Below are 19,119 nucleotides of genomic sequence, written 5' to 3'. Positions count from 1 at the left end.
TAAACACAAAATCTCGTTTATTTTTGTCTGAAGCAAAAAGGAGCTCACTCAGCATAGGAACAATAAGCAAATCATACAAATATTGAGAAAAAATGTTCCCATGAATACATATGTATATATATTCTTAATAGCAGCGATCAGAAGTTTAACACAATGTAAGGTGGTTTTCAATAAAGAATGCTTTCTGACAGGCTTTTGAGTAGGAAGTGAACACATCAATCACATAATGGCTGTTACTCAAGTCACTTGAATCCGGTGGACTGTGGAAACCATCTTGGAATTTATATTTAGTTTCACCATTGGCCTGTTCAACTTTTGCATTTCACTCAATTTGTATCAGATTTACAAATTAACTCCTCACCTCTTGATCTCTCACACTCAAGACTGTAGGAGGGAAATGAAGGAGGGGCTGGGCATGAAAACATGCATGGGACCAATGCCAGGGTTTCTAATACATGTCTGTTCATTTCTGCACTTCTTTCCATGCTTTAGAGACATTAAAAAAGTGTCAGGGTCCAAAGTCATACCTAAAGTGGCTAAGTAGATCTGAAATTGCAAAGAAAAAAAACCTTAAAAATTCACAAAAATCCACCAGTTTAAACATTTCTTCAAGACATTGCCCATGACATATTTTGTAGTCTACCTTTCAATAACTCAGAACACTCTTTAAAAGAAAAAAAACATGTGATTGCTTCCAGCATCATCACCTCTGTCCAGCAGGCTACAGGAGCATCCAGCTCGGGATATCTTCCATGTATAGCACACGTGTAGAACTGATACAATGTGCCTTCCAGCTTGTCTTTAAAGCTTTCCATATGTCTGGTTCTGAGGTGAAAAAATTAAAAACAGGAAGAGTCTGGAAGGGAATGAAGATTCAAACTACATTGCTGGATCTCACAGCCATTGTTTCCCTTCTGAGATCTCAACTGTAGCTGCCAACAGGGATATTCAAGGGCACACTTCAAATCAGCTAAGCGTAACAGGGGTGTTTCCCCACTGCCTTCCTTTCTTGACCGTGCAGAATTCTCACAAAAATTAAAAGAGATGCAGTGAGGTTCAATGCTCATAATATTAATTTAGAAAGACCTCCTCCTAGCATGAAGGAAGCTTATTCCAAGATATTCTCTTGGATTCTAAAACCTTTGACAATTAGATCAGAAGAAGCTGGGAGAATAAATAAGGGGACAGAGTTTCCTTGGTCTCAGTTTACAATTACCAGGACAACCTTTCCTGTTCTAATCCTACATTTTACTCTTTTTTGAAAATTAAATTCATGTTGGCTGATTAGCCTGCTTTTCTGTTCTGGTTGCAAAAATATTTTTAAATGTATGATAGTCACTACTATTGAATACGTTTTTACCTGTTAAAGTGTATTCCATTAAAAATGTCATGAAACCTGAGGCAAATAGTGCAGAGTAGGGTGAGGGGGCTGAGAAGATGTTTTAATTCTTCCTTTCCTGTCAGAGAGCAAAATATTCACACATAAAGTGACAAATAGGATTGGCTTGGAATACTGCCTTTCCGCAATTCAGAAAGTCAACCCACATTAAGTAAAGGCAACATTTCAAAGTGCAGAACATCTGGGCACGTGTATGGCTAATGCCTGCAGTACCGCAAAAAGCATATGCAACATTCAGCAACACTGCACTCTGGGAAATAAAACACATAAGTTATAAGTAATGCAGGGAGATCAAAGTACATGTAAACATTTCAATACATTCTATTCGTACTAGAAAAGATATTCAGGTCTTAACATATTATCAGGGCTAAACTTAATATTTGACAGATTGGTTGTATATGGCCATTATTCCTGCTTCTGATGCCACACTTATTTATATTTGCTGCATGTAAGTCCTAAATCTAAATGAAAGTTGATGTTCAACATCAAAATGTACACCCTTTTGGAAGGTAAAAGTGTAGGATGTTGCAAAGGCTAAGAACAGCTTCTGCCTATTACTGGATCTTGCACATGTCATTCCAAATTCCTAAGCCCACTCATGTGAGTTAGAAACTAGGTAACCAAGTTCCTTTGGCAGGGACTGGGGAGATAAAGCAGAAAATACCTACCGGCACTATAGAGAAATGGAAAGAAACTTGGTGGGGCATCTTTGACATGGCTCAGGAACTAGGAATTCTAGACTGAGACTGGAAACTGGGTTTACTGAGTTACTTAATACCTCACAACACAAACTCTGGTTTTTTGTTTCTGCTTTTTAAATAAGACCAAATATTTGTTCTATCTTTAGGTGTAGGGTATACCCAAGTCTAGAAGTGTTTTCTCCAGGGGTGAGGGGCCAGAGACTGAGCAAATTACTGCTGAATTAGCATGACTATATAAGAATAAAATATATAGTACCAGAGAACAAATTTTCTTCTTCATTCTGCAGATACATTACATAAAGTTCTTTACTATAAGGTGATAATAAGGAGTCAGCCCTAAGCCCTAAGCCCTAGGTATGAGTGTTAGGATATATTAAGAAAACTACTCCTTTTCCTTGTTGGTTTATAGGATTTGGAGTTAACTGAGAAAACTATAATATTTAAATAATATTCATATCAATATTTCTTAAGGATTTATCATGAAGTCATAATTTGTTTTTAATTCCACGTTATGGGAAAGCACACTATTAGGAAGCATAAAAACACTCTTTGCTTTGTTTAATGTTTCTAGATGTCTAGTACAGATTAAGTCCTGTTAATATAAACAGTAGTGGGACATCTAAATATTTTTCATTATCCTAAAATTCTAATGTCCTGAAAATTATTAGGAATGAAAAAGACAAGATAAAATTGAAAAATAGAGTACTTTCAATATGCAAGGTTTAAAGATTTTAAATAATATTTATCTAGTAGGATTTGTCCTTCATTTAAAGTTCTAACAGATTGATATCTGAGTATGAAATTTCCAGCAACTATGGAATAGTTCTTTGGGAGAATGGGTCATTGCAATGAAACCCTTCCTTTTAGTATTGACAGCTCCTGGAATCCCAGCACTTGTCCCAATATATGAAAGACTCCAATCTACACAACAGTGGAGTATGAAATTTGTTTCTCTTCTAATAAAAATGAAGCAATAATAGCATCACACAATTATACATTGTGATTTTAAAGTACACAAAAGTATAGCTATTTATGCCATGTAGTTATATGAATAATATTCCTAAGAAACTTTAAATCTTTAATACCCAACTTCTGTCAAACACTTTGAAGCACAGAACTATATTAAGAAAGCATGTGGCATTCAATTTCTGACATTTCATCCCCAAAGAAGGCAAAGCACAACAATAACATATCTCTGAAATGCAAGTTCCATTAAGTGCATATTTCCAGAACACAAGGTCAATCGAGAAATACATTTTAAAATTCAACAAGTTCTCTTTTTAAATTAGTATGCTCAGTATATAATTTTCAAACACAATCTGAAGTCATTTTCCAACGTGTGTTCATAGTCTAATTTTTTCTCCCTCAAAAATATATTCACTGTTTCATTTTCTGTTTTCTAATTTTCACATTTACTAGCTCAAAATATCTAACCTTATAAGAATATCTTTTCTCTCCACATGTCCAAATGTGAAATAGATTTTATTTAAATCTCATAATAAGAACACCACCAGTAATAACATTCCCTTATGTTTGAGCTTTAAAGTAAATCTAAACAGCTCAAAAAGGCGAAATTTTTAATCCTCCCAACCAGAGAGTTGAGAATTAGAGCAACTTCCTTTGAACGATTTGTCAAGTGAATACTGTAACTAGACACAGAAGGAGATAGTCATCCCAAGAACAAGGTACTGGTTTTTGACTTCCTAACTCCGCCTGGGCACAAGAAAACACAGAACTGTGTTACCCCAGGAGAACTCGTAGATGCAGAGGGTCTTACACTGAGCTCGAAAAGGGAACCACCTGCTTTCCACCCACATACACCTCTTCAATATTTCGGTCATCTCCTGAAAGAAAAATCAAGGAATCATTGTTTATAATCTGAACAGGTAGATATGACCAAAAGAAGACGCTGCACCTAATTTGAGGATTAGAGTCTGAAATACACACCTAAAGCAGAATTCACATAAAATTGAATCAACCCCCAATCACTGTTCTTTCAGCTGAAGTGAGTGGTTTCCTTTTCCAGCCCCAAGTGTAAAAGAAATACTTATCTTTACACCCCAGAATCATAAGCAGCATGGTGAGATGAAGGGCCTGCAAGAACTGAGCTTTTTTAAGAAATACCACATGTGTCTCTCCCACCCCCAATTCACTCAGAACTCAGAGCTCACTCAACGGAGTGGGAGGAAGAGTAGAATCTTCTGCACTATTTATTTCTCTCTCTCAGTGAAGAGAATTGAATGTGAGTACGTTAAAAAGCATGTGTGGCAAGACTCCACCACAATCACAAATACAATGTGCTAGGGCAGACTTGGGGTTACAGAACGAGTGTAGGAAGAAGGTACAGGATGATCTCTTCTCCTTGGCCTGCCATTCCTCAGTTTAGGATTTATGACTATGTTCTAGAGGAGCGTATTCATTACAAATAGTGCCTTTAAATATTGTGCCATACATGGGCTCAATGCCAAGGAATGTTAAAAAATATAATGAATCAAAGCAAATGATCACACATAAGGCTTAACATATGGTACAATAAATGCAGAGAGCATACCCAAGAGACAAAGAAAGATTTTATTTAGCATAGAGACATATATACCTACCTAGATAGAGGAACTTCTGGATAATAGCCTAAAATGAAAAATAATAATAAGAAGGAGAAAGAATATTTTGTGCATTTAGAAAAGCAAATTCACAGCCAACAGTGGTTGGCAAAATCCAGAAATATAAATTTATTTCTCAATGGCAAAAATCTGTTTTTATTTTTTTCTAAACACAGACTTTTTTCTTTCGTAAATATATATATTACCAAAATTATGGCTAAACCCACAGAGGAGAAAAATGTGTTAGTTGTACATTTCAGTGCCTAAACTTATTTATATATTTACATAAAAGATGCTATCTTGATAAATTAATGTCTGTTTGCATTTCCACATGTGAATTTCTTTAGTCTTGCATTCCATATCAAAGAGTTACAGTGAAAATATTTTGAATTTAAACCTGAAAAAGGTCTTGAGATAAGACATGTAATCCATCCATTTAAAAGGTATTTCTCTCTGTTGTATACATTAGCCTGGCTGGAACTTGGTCCCAGAAATGGATACACTGATGGCTATTCCAATAACAGAGTTGGGCAGAAAGGGTAAAGGGGAAGCCTTATTTGTCATCAACAATCCAGTATCCCAAGTCAAAATGCTAAAGTATGCCCCAAAAGACCTAACTCTACTCATAGGAGTTGGCTTCTATGGCTAACAATCACTGTCTCACCTAAGCTGGCATCGACTGAACATCCCAAAATCGACTTTTATTAATGAAAAAGAAATGGTCTTTTGCCTAAAAAAAAAAGTACTGACTATTAACAAATGTTTCCCATTGCCTGAAAATTCTTAACATAGAACCTTGAAATCTTCAGAGGAAAGTGTTAACAAAAATTAAAGAATTTAATTTAGGGCTTCCCTGGTGGCGCAGTGGTTGGGAGTCCGCCTGCTGATGCAGGGGACACGGGTTCGTGCTCCGGTCCAGGAAGATCCCACATGCTGTGGAGCGGCTGGGCCCGTGAGCCATGGCCGTTGAGCCTGTGCGTCCGGAGCCTGTGCTCCACAGCGGGAGAGGCCACAACAGTGAGAGGCCCGCGTACCGCAAAAAAAAAAAAAATTTAATTTAATATAATAATTTAAACATTTCAAGAGGTGTATAATACAAGAAAAATGACTGGATGAATGGGTCTAAGCCCTATTCCCAGAAACTCACTCTAATAAAAAAGTAAAAGAATAAGTAATATGTAAATAACTAATGGTATCAACTTCAAATAATCCAGCCCCTTTCTTCAAAAAACCTCAGTATGTTACATTTAGTATTACATTTACTCTCATAAATGGATCAATTTATAAATGGCAGTAGTTAAGTTTTAAAGAAAAACTGTCTCAAAAAGAATTGTTATTAAAGTAAGAACTAGTTTATTTTATACATAGAAAAACATGATAAGAGGAACAAAGTAAAAAAACTCATTTTCTTATAATTAAGAGAATCCATGTAGCATTGTGATCAAGAGCCCAGACTCCAGAAGTCAAAAGTCCTGGGATGGAATCCAAACTCTGTCTACTAATTACTAGCCATGAGTTCTTAGGTAAACCATTTAGCCTCCCTTAAGCCTCACTGCCCCATAAACGACATGGTAATATTAATAGCACCTGGCTCTCATAATAGTTGTTCTGATAATTAAACAAAAATAATGTATTAATCCCATGCCATCTAGCACACAGCAAGTGTGTTCAATAAGTGGTAGCTATATTATGGCTTCTTATAGCCAAATACCTTCAAATATACAAATATATTCAAAATACAAGTGTTTCTTTAATACCATTATTGTCATGAAATTATAATAACTTAAAAGGATCTAGATTCCAAAGTAGGAACCCCAATAGGAAGAGCCGGGTGCGAGGCCTCTCTGACCCACTGTGACCCTCTGTGACCCACTGTGAGCAAATGAAACCTAAGCACAAAGTAAAAAAAAAAGCCATCTCAAGCTGTGACTATTTTCAAGGGGACTGTTTTTCTCTGTGGAACACTGCCTTTGGGGCAAAACAAGGAAGAAGCAGGTGATTCTAATGTGCAGCGCAGAAGGAGAGCCACTGCAGGCCAGCTTCTCCAACTCTGAAGGCACTCCAGCCGTGTGGCTGACAGGGTCTGGTACTCCAGCCGGGTGTCAGGCCTGAGTCTCGGAGGTGGGAGAGCCGAGTTCAGGACATTGGACCACCAGAGACCTCCTGGCCCCATATAATAATCAATCAGCGAGAGCTCTCCCAGAGATCACCGTCTCAATGCTAAGACCCAGCTCCATTCAACAACCAGCAAGCTCCAGTGCTGGACACGCCATGCAAACATCTAGCAAGAAAGGAACACAACCCCACCCATCAGCAGAGAGGCTGCGTAAAATCATAATAAGGTCACAAACAACCCAAAACACACGCACCGGATGCGGTCTTGCCCACCAGAAAGACAAGATGCAGCCTCATCCACCAGAATACAGGCACCAGTGCCCTCCACCAGGAAGCCTACACAAACCACAGAACAAACCTTACCCACTGGGGGCAGACATCAAAAACAACAAGAACTATGAACCTGTAGCCTGAGAAAAGGAGACCCCAAACACAGTAAGTTAAGCAAAATGAGAAGACAGAGAAATACACAGATGAAGGAGCAAAGTAAAAATCCATGAGACCAAACAAATGAAGAGGAAATAGGCAGTCTACCTGAAGAAGAATTCAGAGTAATGATAGTGAAGATGATACAAAATCTTGGAAATAGAATGGAGAAAGTACAAGAAACATTTAACAAGGAACTAGAAGAACGAAAGAGCAAACACACAATGATGAACAACACAATAAATGAAATTAAGAATTCTCTAGAAGGAATCAATAGCAGAATAACTGAGGCAGAAGAACGGATAAGTGACCTGGAAGATAAAACAGTGGAAATAACTACTGCAGAGCAGAGTAAAGAAAAAAGAATGAAAAGAGTCGAGGACAGTCTCAGAGACCTCTGGGACAACACTAAATGCACCAACATTCGAATTATAGGGGTCCCAGAGAAAGAGCAAGGAACTGAGAAAATATTTGAAGAGATTATAGGTGAAAACTTCCCTGATATGGGAAAGGAAATAATCAAGTCCAGGAAGCACAGACAGTCCCATACAGGATAAATCCAAAGAGAAACATACCAAGGCACAAATTAATCAAACTATCAAAAATTAAATATAAAGAAAAAATATTAAAAACAGCAAGGGAAAAGCAACAAATAATATACAAGGGAATCCCAAAACCTTAACAGCTGATTTTTCAGCAGAAATTCTGCAAGCCAGAAGTGAGTGGCAGGACATATTTAAATTGATGAAAGGGAAAAACCAGCAACCAAGATTACTCTACCCAGCAAGGATCTCATTCAGATTTGACACAGAAATTAAAACCTTTACAGACAAGCAGAAGCTAAGAGAATTCAGCACCACCAAACCATCTTTACAACAAATGCTAAAGGAACTTCTCTAGGCAGGAAACACAAGAGAAGGAAAAGACCTACAAAAACAAACCCAAAACAATTAAGAAAATGGTAATAGGAACATACATATTGATAATTACCTTAAATGTAAATGGATTAAATGCTCCAACCAAAAGACACAGACTGGCTGAATGCATACAAAAACAAAATCCATGTATATGCTGTCTACAAGAGACCCAATTCAGACCTACAAACACATACACACTGAAAGTGAGGGGATGGAAAAAGATAATCCATGCAAATGGAAATCAAAAGAAAGCTGGAGTAGCAATTCTCATATCAGATAAAATAGACTTTAAAATAGAGACTATTACAAGAGACAAGGAAGAACACTACATAATAATCAAGGGATCAATGCAAGAAGAAGATATAACAATTGTAAATATTTATATACCCAACAGAGGAGCACCTCAATACATAAGGCAAATACTAACAGCCATAAAAGGGGAAATCGACAGTAACAGAATAATAATAGGGGACTGTAACACCCTGCTTTCACCAATGGACAATTCATCCAAAATGAAAATAAACAAGGAAACACAAGCTATAAATGACACATAAACAAGATGGACTTAATTGATATTTATATGACATTCCATCCAAAAAAACAGAATACATTTTCTTCTCAAGTGCTCATGGAACATTCTCCAGGATAGATCATATCCTGGCTTGCAAATTAAGCCTTGGTAAATTTAAGAAAATTGAAATAGTATCAAGTATTTTCTCCGACCACAATGCTATAAGACTAGATATCAATTAAGGAAAAATAATGTAAAAAATACAAACACATGGAGGCTAAACAATACACTAGTAAATAACCAAGAGATCACTGAATAAATCAAAGAGGAAATCAAAAAATACCTAGAAACAAATGACAATGAAAACATGACGACCAAAAACCTATGGGATGCAGCAAAAGCGGTTCAAAGAGGGAAGTTTATAGCAATACAGTCCTACCTCAGGAAAAAAAAAAAATCTCAAATATTTAACAACCTAACCTTACACCTAAAGCAATTAGAGAAAGAAGAACAAAAACCCCCCAAAGTTAGCAGAAGGAAAGAAATCATAAAGATCAGATCAGAAATAAATGGAAAAGAAATGAAGCAAACAATAGCAAAGATAAAACTAAAAGCTGGTTCTTTGAGAAGATAAACGAAACTGATAAACCATTAGCCAGACTCAAGAAAAAAAGGGAGAAGACTCAAATCAACAGGATTAGAAATGAAAAAGCAGGAGTAACAACTGACACTGCAGAAATACAAAGGATCATGAGAGATTACTACAAGCAACTATATGCCAATAAAGTGGACAACCTGGAATAAATGGACAATTTCTTAGAAAAGCACAACTTTCCGAGGCTGAACCAGGAATAAATAGAAAAATATAAACAGACCAACCACGAGCACTGAAATTGCAGCTGTGATTAAAAATCTGCCAACAAACAAAAGCCCAGGACCAGATGGCTTCACAGGCAAATTCTATCAAACATTTAGAGAAGAGCTAACACTCTTACTTCTCAAACTCTTCCAAAATATAGCAGAGGGAGGAACACTCCCAAACTCATTCTACGAGGCCACCAACACCCTGATACAAAACCCGACAAATATCCCACAAAAAAAGAAAACTACAGGCCAACGTCACTGATGAATGCAGATGCAAAAATCCTCAACAAAATACTAGCAAACAGAATCCAGCAGCGTATTAAAAGGATCACACACCATGATCAAGTGGGGTTTATCCCAGGAATGCAAGGATTCCTCAATATATGCAAATCAATCAGTGTGATACACCATATTAACAAATTGAAGGAGAAAAACCATATGATAATAGATGCAGAATAGGTTTTCAACAAAATTCAACACCCATTTATGATAAAAACCCTCCAGAAAGTAGACATAGAGGGAACTTACCTCAACATAATAAAGGCCATATATGACAAACCCACAGCAAACATCATTCTCAATGGTGAAAAACTGAAACCATGTCCACTAAGATGGGGAACAAGACAAGGCTGCCCACTCTCACCACTCTTATTCAACATAGTTTTGGAAGTTTTAGCCACAGCAATCAGAAAAGAAAAAGAAATAAAAGGAATCCAAATCAGAACAGAAGAAGTAAAACTGTCACTGTTTGCAGGTGACGTGATACTATCATAGAGAATCCTAAAGATGCCACTAGATAACTACTAGAGCTAATCAATGAATCCGGTAAAGTAGCAGGAAACAATATTAATGCACAGAAATCTCTTGCATTCCTATACACTAATGATGAAAAATCTGAAAGTGAAATTAAGGACACACTCCCATTTACCATTGCAACAAAAAGAATAAAATATCTACGAATAAATCTACCTAAGGAGACAAAAGACCTGTATGCAGAAAACTATAACACACTGATGAAAGAAATTAAAGATGATGCAAACAGATGGAGAGATATCCCATGTTCTTGGATTGGAAGAATCAACATTGTGAAAATGATTATACTACCCAAAGGAATCTACAGATTCAATGCAATCCCTATCAAACTACCAGTGGCATTTTTCACAGAACTAGAACAAAAAATTTCACAATTTGTATGGAAACACAAGAGACCCCGAATAGCCAACGCAATCTTGAGAAAGAAAAACGGACCTGGAGGAATCAGGCTCGCTGACTTCAGACTATATTACAAAGCTACAGTAATCAAGACAGTATGGTAGTGGCACAAAAACAGAAATACAGATTAATGGAACAGGACAGAAATCCCAAAGATAAATCAACATGCATATGGTCACCTTATCTCTGATAAAGGAGAATATACAATGGAGTAAAGACAGCCTCTTCAATAAGTGGTGCTGGGAAAACTGGACAACTACATGTAAAAGAATGAAATTAGATCACTCCCTAACACCATACACAAAAATAAACTCAAAATGGATTAAAGACCTAAATATAAGGCCAGGCACTATAAATCTCTTAGAGGAAAACATAGGCAGAATACTCTATGACATAAATCACAGCAAGATCCATTTTGACCCACCTCCTAGAGAAATGGAAATAAAAATAAACAAATGGCACCTAATGAAACTTAAAAGCTTTTGCACAGCAAAGGAAACCATAACCAAGATGTAAAGACAGCCCTCACAGTGGGAGATATTTGCAAACAAAGCAACTGACAAAGGATTAATCTCCACAATATACAAGCAGCTCATGCAGTTCAGTATCAAAAAAACAACCCAATCCAAAAATGGGCAGAAGACCTAAATAGACATTTTTCCAAAGAAGATATACAGATTGCCAAGAAACATTTGAAAGGATACTCCACATCATTAATCATTAGAGAAATGCAAATCAAAACTACAATGTGGTATCACCTCACACCCGCTAGAATGGGCATCATCAAAAAATCTAGAAACAATAAATGGTGGAGAGGGTGTAGAGAATGGGAACCCTCTTGCACTGTTGATAGGAATGTAAATTGATACAGCCACTATGGAGAACAATGTGGAGGTTCCTTAAAAAACTAAAAATAGAACTACCATATGACCCAGCAATCCCACTACTGGGCATATACCCTGAGAAAACCATAATTCAAAAAGAGTCATGTACCACAATGTTCACTGCAGTACTATTTAAAACAGCCAGGACAGGGTAGCAACCTACTTGTCCATCGACAGATGAATGGATAAAGAAGATGTGGCACATATATACAATGGAATATTATCAGCCATAAAAAGAAACGAAATTGAGTTATTAGTAGTGAGGTGGATGGACCTAGACTCTGCCATACAGAGTGAAGTAAGTCAGAAAGAGAAAAACAAATACCATATGCTAACACATATATATGGAATCTAAAAAAAAAAAAAAGGTTCTGAAGAACCTAGGGGCAGGACAGAAACAGAGACGCAGATGTAGAGAATGGACTTGAGGACACGGGGAGGGGGAGGGGTAAGATGAGATGAAGTGAGAGAGTGGCAGTGACTTGTGTACACTACCAGGCGTGGGATAGATGGCTAGTGGGAAGCAGCCACATAGCACAGGGAGATCAGTTTGTGCTTTGTGACCACCTAGAGGGGTGGGATAGGGAGGGTGGGAGGGAGACGCAAGAGGGAGGGGATATGGGGATATATGTATACGTATAGCTGATCCACTTTGTTATACAGCAGCAGCTAACACATCAGTGTAAAGCAATGATACTCGAATTAATATGTTTAAAAAAAAAAAGGATCTAGCTTCCCTTATAAGATTCTCCTGCATTCCAATAAATGTTTCAGTGTCTATTTTTTTTCTATAGGGAAGCTGTTGTGACTGACTAGTTCATGAAATTAATGCTTTTTGATCAACTTCCTTTTACGTACCTCAGAAATATCACCAACAAAATCCCCATAAAACAGGTCAATGGGAGAGTCAGATGCTTTGGGGTTGATCAGGAGGGCATCAAATTCCTTGCCCACTTCAAAGTTTCCAATCTGTCTATCCAGCCCCAGGGCTACAGGATGGAATAAATTAATAAACAGTTAGTATTTTTAGCCATTGGACCATGCAAATATCCCAGTTTGCAAGGACAGAATCTGCCAGTGTGTCACTAGAAAAAAATTAGTATCTTAATAGTGAAGCATTCCAATAGGTCACAAGACTTCGACTTACAGAAGGCAGAGTAAGCACAGGGAAAGCAAAATCTGAGAATAAAAAGAGTTCTCTTCAACACCATGATCGTAATTCTGATGTTGTCTCTCTGTTTCAGCTCTATCAGTTCCCTTCACAGTCCAACTGGTCTGTGATTTCCATTCACCTCTCTAAGAAACATGATGATGGACATAATATCTTTCTCTTTCTCTCCTATTCTCCTTCCAACATTCCAACTCCTTTCCTTGCCCTTTTTTTTTTTTTTTTTTTTTGTTCTGTGAAATAGCTGACAAGGTCTATTTTTGTGGCAGTGAAATGAACTTCAAGTAAGTAAAAAATAATTATCTTTTTGCATATTTTTCAATGCAGGCATATCCATCCTAAGTTCCTTAGTTTAAATCCTTTGAATAGAAAAAATTCACTTCTGAAAGTAAATAGATTTTCATAACTCAAGAGTCCCAGAGCTTTTGAAAGCAGACTAATTTCTCTGTAACCTTAAAGATTTTCTCGTTGCCAGAGAAGAATGGTTCTCTAAAATAGGGCATAGGTCAACAATGTCTATTGACTTGATCCATCTCCCAGCTAGAATTCCTATTCCGTGAATAGTGGATGTCGAGGAAGAACATCTCTCATTTTTATGGTTTACTTTCAGAAGATGAGGGTAGTTGGTTTTCCTGGTCAATGAAGGTATTGAATTTAAAGCTCCTTAAAGCCAGAATCTGGATAGAGTGTTCCAGATAGAAGCATGCATGAAAGAAAGGTCAACTGGAGTGCAGCATTACTTCCTTGAATTTTTACATGTATTTGCTGTATTCTGGCACTGTCAGAATACAGTCCTATGTGAAAATATTAGACACCATATTCCTGTTAGACAATACCCACTACGTTATATTTCTAGGTATGGATATCCAGAAGTCTTTTGGCAATGCTCTAAGCACAGATTTAGAAATCTTGCTTGTTCTTAAATGGTTATTTAAAGGGCAACTCTTTTATTCTCAGAAAAGAAAAAGATTTTTTTAGCTAAAGAGTTCTTAAAGAGGTGCAAACATAATTAGAAATGTTAAAAGTGGTCAGGTGACTTCCACTGATGGTGGGGGGAAGAACTGAATGTAATAGAAAATCACTGGAAATTTTCTCCTCCTTCATCGATTACACTCTACTTCGTTTTTCCCTTGACAAACAGCATGACAAACGTGAGTTTTTGATGACTGTATTCAACATAAAACTGTGTGTTTAATAGACCAGATAACCAGGTTCATTTGCCAGGAATTGATGGTATTATATATATATATATAAATTAACTGGACTGTTTGTTAGAAGCTGGGGAGTTCAGGTATGAACTAACCAAAAAAAACCACAGCTACTGTCAGTGAATTGTAAATTGATCTACATTAATTTACAGTGAAAAATTCACATTATTTCAGAGAGGCCTAGCTGGGCTGGTAAGCAACTCAAATGCATTTTAGGAAATGCAGTTTTACTGTCTTTGGAGCAAATGTTGGCTCTGTGAAGGTGATTTATGCACATCTTGATCTTGAGAGTGAATGTAAAGCGGGGAAGATGCCAACTTTAAACAGGGATGCATTCATCTCATTCACTCAGACTCTTGTAGAGACAAAAGCTGAGAAGAAATTTCATAACAGTGGCCCAGAAAATAGATTTGAAAGCTATACGGTAAGGTAGAAATGATTTGGTAAGCACCCCATGCCGGCCTGGTCACATACAGGATCCTGATGAAACAACTCACAGAGAGCCTAGAATAAAAAAAGCACTATTTAAATACAAGTCATTTACACCATGAAAATCAGATGGTAGGACAACTCAGATGTGAAAACGGGGGTGGGGTAGGGAGTGTCACACTTGTTTAAAGAACAGAACTTTTAAAACTTGGAACTTTAGAAAATGAAATCATAAGACTGGGGGAAATGCAAAGCACATGACCTTTGCTTTCTTTCTTGAAATGTTCTTTATGGCATTCATCATAGCCCAGAACATTCAGAGAAGAGCCAGGAAGTTTCTCTTCCCAAGATACCCTGGCCTCCATCATACTTCATTTATAAGATCTAGGGTATATATCGTAAATATAAAAATATTAAAATATATTAAAAATATACACCTGTCTTACGATCTATGTTTTTCTCACTAACTACCTAAGGTTTCATGATATGTTCACTATCATCCATCCAGATTATACTATAATACTTAAAGTGACAGAGAGCAATACAGTTGCCACTTTCTATTTTTTCAGTAAAAATACAGTTACATGTGAGAACTGGGAAAAGGTGATGAACAATATTTGCATATCAGTCAACTATACTTCTCCATCTTTCTCCTTTGAAAGAGGCTTGGGTAATTAGTGTACTTAAGTATATAAACAAAATACGTCATCTAAGCCAAGATTTATACAGGAAGATATTGCAGTGGAAGGCGGTGGGTATCACCCTGCACTCTCGCATCAGATTTTCTGGATTCAAGTCATGGCACACTGTAGCTTGACAGGTGTGTAAGCCTCACTCAGGTACCTTGTTGGTAAAATGGAATTAATAGTGGTTCTGAGGATTCAATAACAGCATCCATAAAGCATGTTGCATAGTGCCTATCACATGGTAAGGGCCCAATAAGTCTTGGCCATTATTGTTATTATTACTACTTAAGCCAATAGAGAGCATGTTACTTGACTCAGTGGAAAAAAACTGATTATTTTAAAGAACTCGTATGCATGTGACCAATGCAAGTATCCATTAAAACAATTAATATGATAATTGCATACTGAACATCTCTTCTGCCAAAAACAGGGAACTTGCTTAAAGAATGATGCCTCCACCACATGCTTGAACATGTACTTGCTAAGTTTCGGTTATATTATATGAGATGCAACAGTCATGAATATGGGGGTGCCTGCTGATGCCACTATCACGAGCCTTCACACTGCAGCAAAGGACACATTGGCATGGTTGTATGTACATCGTGTGAGAAATAAAATGCTCATTACCTTGGCTGCCTCCAAGAGTAGCTAGTCTGAAGACCTCTTTGAGGGTGAGGCTTTTCGCATTTATCTTATTAACTGAAAGCACGTTGGAAACCATCACTGCTCTTCTGATTGCATCAAGCATGGAAGATGAATAACCACCAGCCACATCTGTGGTAGATAAAATAAAGCCAAAACAGTAACTTTATGAGATAAATGGAATGTTAGGTATATAGGATTTTTCCTGTTTTTAATGACAGATATTCACTCTTTAATATACTTCAAAGAAAAGATCTTATCTATAAACACAGAATAGACACAGACTAACATTTAAAGGAGTTCAAAACCTGCAGTTAGTATCAAATGTATACTTGTATTAGTTTTCTAGGGCTGCTGCAACAAATTACCACAGATGTGGTAGTTTAAAACAGCAGAAATTCATTCTCACACAGTTTTGGAGGGCAGAAGTCTTAAAGTGTTGGCAGGGCCACCAACCCTACAAAGGCTCTAGGGAAGAATCTTTTCTAGTTTCGTCCAGTTTCTGGCAACTCCTGGCGTTCCTCGGCTTGTGGCAGTATAACTCCAATGTCTGCCTCCATCTTCAAATGGCCTTCTTCCCTCTGTGTCTTTATGTACCTCTCATTGTCTGTCTCTTATAAGGACATTCGTTACTGGATTCACCTTAATTCAGAATGACTTCATCTTGAGATCCTTACCTTAATTACATCTGCAAAGACCTTTATTCCAAATAAGGCTACATTTACATGTTCCTGGTAGACATCTCTTTTTTGGGGAGGTGGTAGGGCGAGCACAGGTCAACCCAGTACAATGCCCAAATGTTTAATAAAGCTAAGAGAAAAAACATCTCGGAATATTCCCTAAACTCAAATAAATAAAAATAATGTAAAATAATCTCACAGCTCTATGCTCTAAAAACTTGACCTATTTTAATTCTGATGAGAACTTTGAGAATTAAAAAGCTACTTTATATTTTTTTCAGGGAGAGCTTTTAGAATGACCTATATATTCTGGAAAATTGGTGTAATAAATGAGCAATGCTGATATAGACAGCTTTATATTTGTCCCTGGCATCATTAGATGAGAAATGAGATCTTTATAGTGATTTAAATAAGTCCCTAATCATAATTAAATTGAAATACTACCTTTGACAAGAATGAATATAGAAGTTATTTAATGAGTTTGTATAAATGTCAAGTAAGTTTACATGTTTTATTAGAGGAAAAGTACATCTATAGCTTATAAAATACACTTTATATTTCAAGAGTTCCTTCTGTCATGTCTAGGAAGACATATATAATTGTTAGTGCCTATATATATTGCAAAGATAAAAAATAATAGCCTATTAAATAATAATCCTAGATTGCAGTTTAATTTTATGTTCAACTGCCTTACATGTCTTTAGATAAACTTGTATGATTTTTTTAAAAATACTTTTCTTTAGCCAGAATAGTATTGCCAGAAGATCATCCAGTTCCTTGACAACTTTTACTCATCGACTTAGTTAGTCCACTTTAATATACAGTAACCATCAATTAGCCTTTCATTTTATCATAGCATCAAACTAAGAAAACAAATACAATTTGGGAATAATGCACATTAAGCTTTGAAATACTTTGTCTACTGATTCTTTATTACCAGAACAAAGAAAGTGTTCAGTCTAAAAGAATAAAATACTATCACTACATGGTATGGAAATATGTAAAGATTGAATATATATTTCAAAATATGTGGGTGAAGAGTGGAAGGAAACAGAAAAACAAAAGCAATGCTCTTAGGATGGTGTGAAGATGGAAGATTTAAATACTTGCAGTTATAAAAACAGGTTTTATAAAATATGACAGAAAGTAGTCTTTTCCTCAGTATCTAACCAGAACTATCCATTTACAAAGAATAAGGATAGATTAGGAAATAATGCTATGTAATTTCCTGAGAAAATTTTGAGAGCCATCTTATGTTGCTGACTTATAAGATGACTTAATCATCTTTTATTCTTCTGGATGTTGTTCATGAAGTAGCTTCCAACATGGAACAATACTGGGCAGATGAAAGAATTAACCCTGGACCACACAAACGATGATATTTAGTCAGAACCATATGTGTAAGACTCAAGCTTTTTTTCGAAGAATTTCCAGCATGATACTAACTTCCCGATCCCTGCCCTGCCCAGTGAGCTAAGCCCAGGAGGCTTCTTCTTCCCTCCACAGCACATGTAATGTAGGTAGAATCCGCACTTTATCTGTAACAAGAGGCAGAGTGATAGGCTGGAAAAAGAAACGGTGAACTTCCACATTTTACCGACCTGGTTTTAAACTGTGGATTTGGACTGGTTTTTGCTTTGTTGACCTTTGATTGTTACTCAGTACTTATGACCCTCAATTTTCTCAGAAAATAGAAATAACATCATTTATCTTAACAGTTGCTGAGAAAATCCAGTTAAATAATATAAGTGCTGGGGAATGAGGACCAAAGGGTAGAGACTGCATGGGAGAATGGTGGAGGGAAGAAAATGGGTGCTTTTTCTCAGAAAATCTGTTCCCTAACCCCATGCCACCTCTACTATCATGAAAAAGAGTGGCACTATCACTTCCTTGCCAGAGTCAAGATAAGGATATTATTTATTACAAGAAGAAGCTAAGAAAACTGTATAAGAGTAAAAACTTGAGCAAGAGGGCAATAGAAAAATAAAAGGAAGTAATTTTACACGTGTGTGTTCATCTTATGCGTTCATCCATTTACTGACAGATTTACTAAGCACCTTCTTTGTGCCTGATGTATTTAAGCACTCATAAATGAAAGTTACAGGTTCCACATGAGCTTACTATCTAGTGGAGGAGAAGGAAAAGAGACATAAACAAACAAATATTAACTATAAACTGTGTTCAGTTAGTGATAAAATGGAGGTAGAAAGCCCATTTATTTACTTATTGTCAAATAGGTAAAAAAACAAATTTTATTAGCTAGAGTAATGTTTTTTCTTCAACATCTTTATTGGAGTATAATTGCTATACAATGTTATATTAGTTTCTGCTGTACAACAAAGTAAATCAGCTATATGCACACACATATCCCCATATCCCCTCCCTCTTAAGCCTCCCTCCAACCCTCCTTATCCCACCCCTCTAGGTGGTCACAAAGCACCGAGCTGATCTCCCTGTGCTATGCAGATGCTTCCCACTAGCTATCTGTTTTACACTTGGTAGTGTATATATATCAATGCTACTGTCTCACTTTGTCCCAGCTTACCCTTCCCACCCACATGTCCTCAAGTCCATTCTCTACATCTGCATCTTTATTCCTGTTCTACCCCTAGCTAGGTTCTTCAGAACCATTTTTTGTTTTTAGATTCCATATATATGTGTTAGCATACGGTATTTG

The 19,119-nt window shown here is 36.7% G+C and overlaps 1 protein-coding gene across 2 annotated transcripts in view; it reads right to left on the bottom strand.

The window, feature by feature from the left end:
* Window positions 1-19,119, bottom strand: part of GDA (guanine deaminase) — a 134,749-nt gene continuing 115,630 nt past the window's right edge. Inside the window, exons 11-14 of one of the 2 annotated variants that reach the window (XM_019934671.3) lie at window positions 15,748-15,894; window positions 12,488-12,618; window positions 4,701-4,728; window positions 1-3,944 (exon numbers count right to left, since the gene is read on the bottom strand). In XM_019934671.3, coding sequence (XP_019790230.1) covers window positions 3,874-3,944; window positions 4,701-4,728; window positions 12,488-12,618; window positions 15,748-15,894 — 377 coding nt within the window. In that variant the 3' untranslated portion in view covers window positions 1-3,873. The remainder of the gene's footprint in view (window positions 3,945-4,700; window positions 4,729-12,487; window positions 12,619-15,747; window positions 15,895-19,119) is intronic. The other variant, XM_019934670.3, reaches the window with a different exon arrangement.

This window comes from Tursiops truncatus, chromosome 6 (genome assembly GCF_011762595.2).
Source record: "Tursiops truncatus isolate mTurTru1 chromosome 6, mTurTru1.mat.Y, whole genome shotgun sequence".
NCBI lineage: Eukaryota > Metazoa > Chordata > Mammalia > Artiodactyla > Delphinidae > Tursiops > Tursiops truncatus.
The sequence above is the reverse complement of the archived record's forward strand: the minus strand, read 5'-3'. Positions and strand labels throughout refer to the sequence as shown.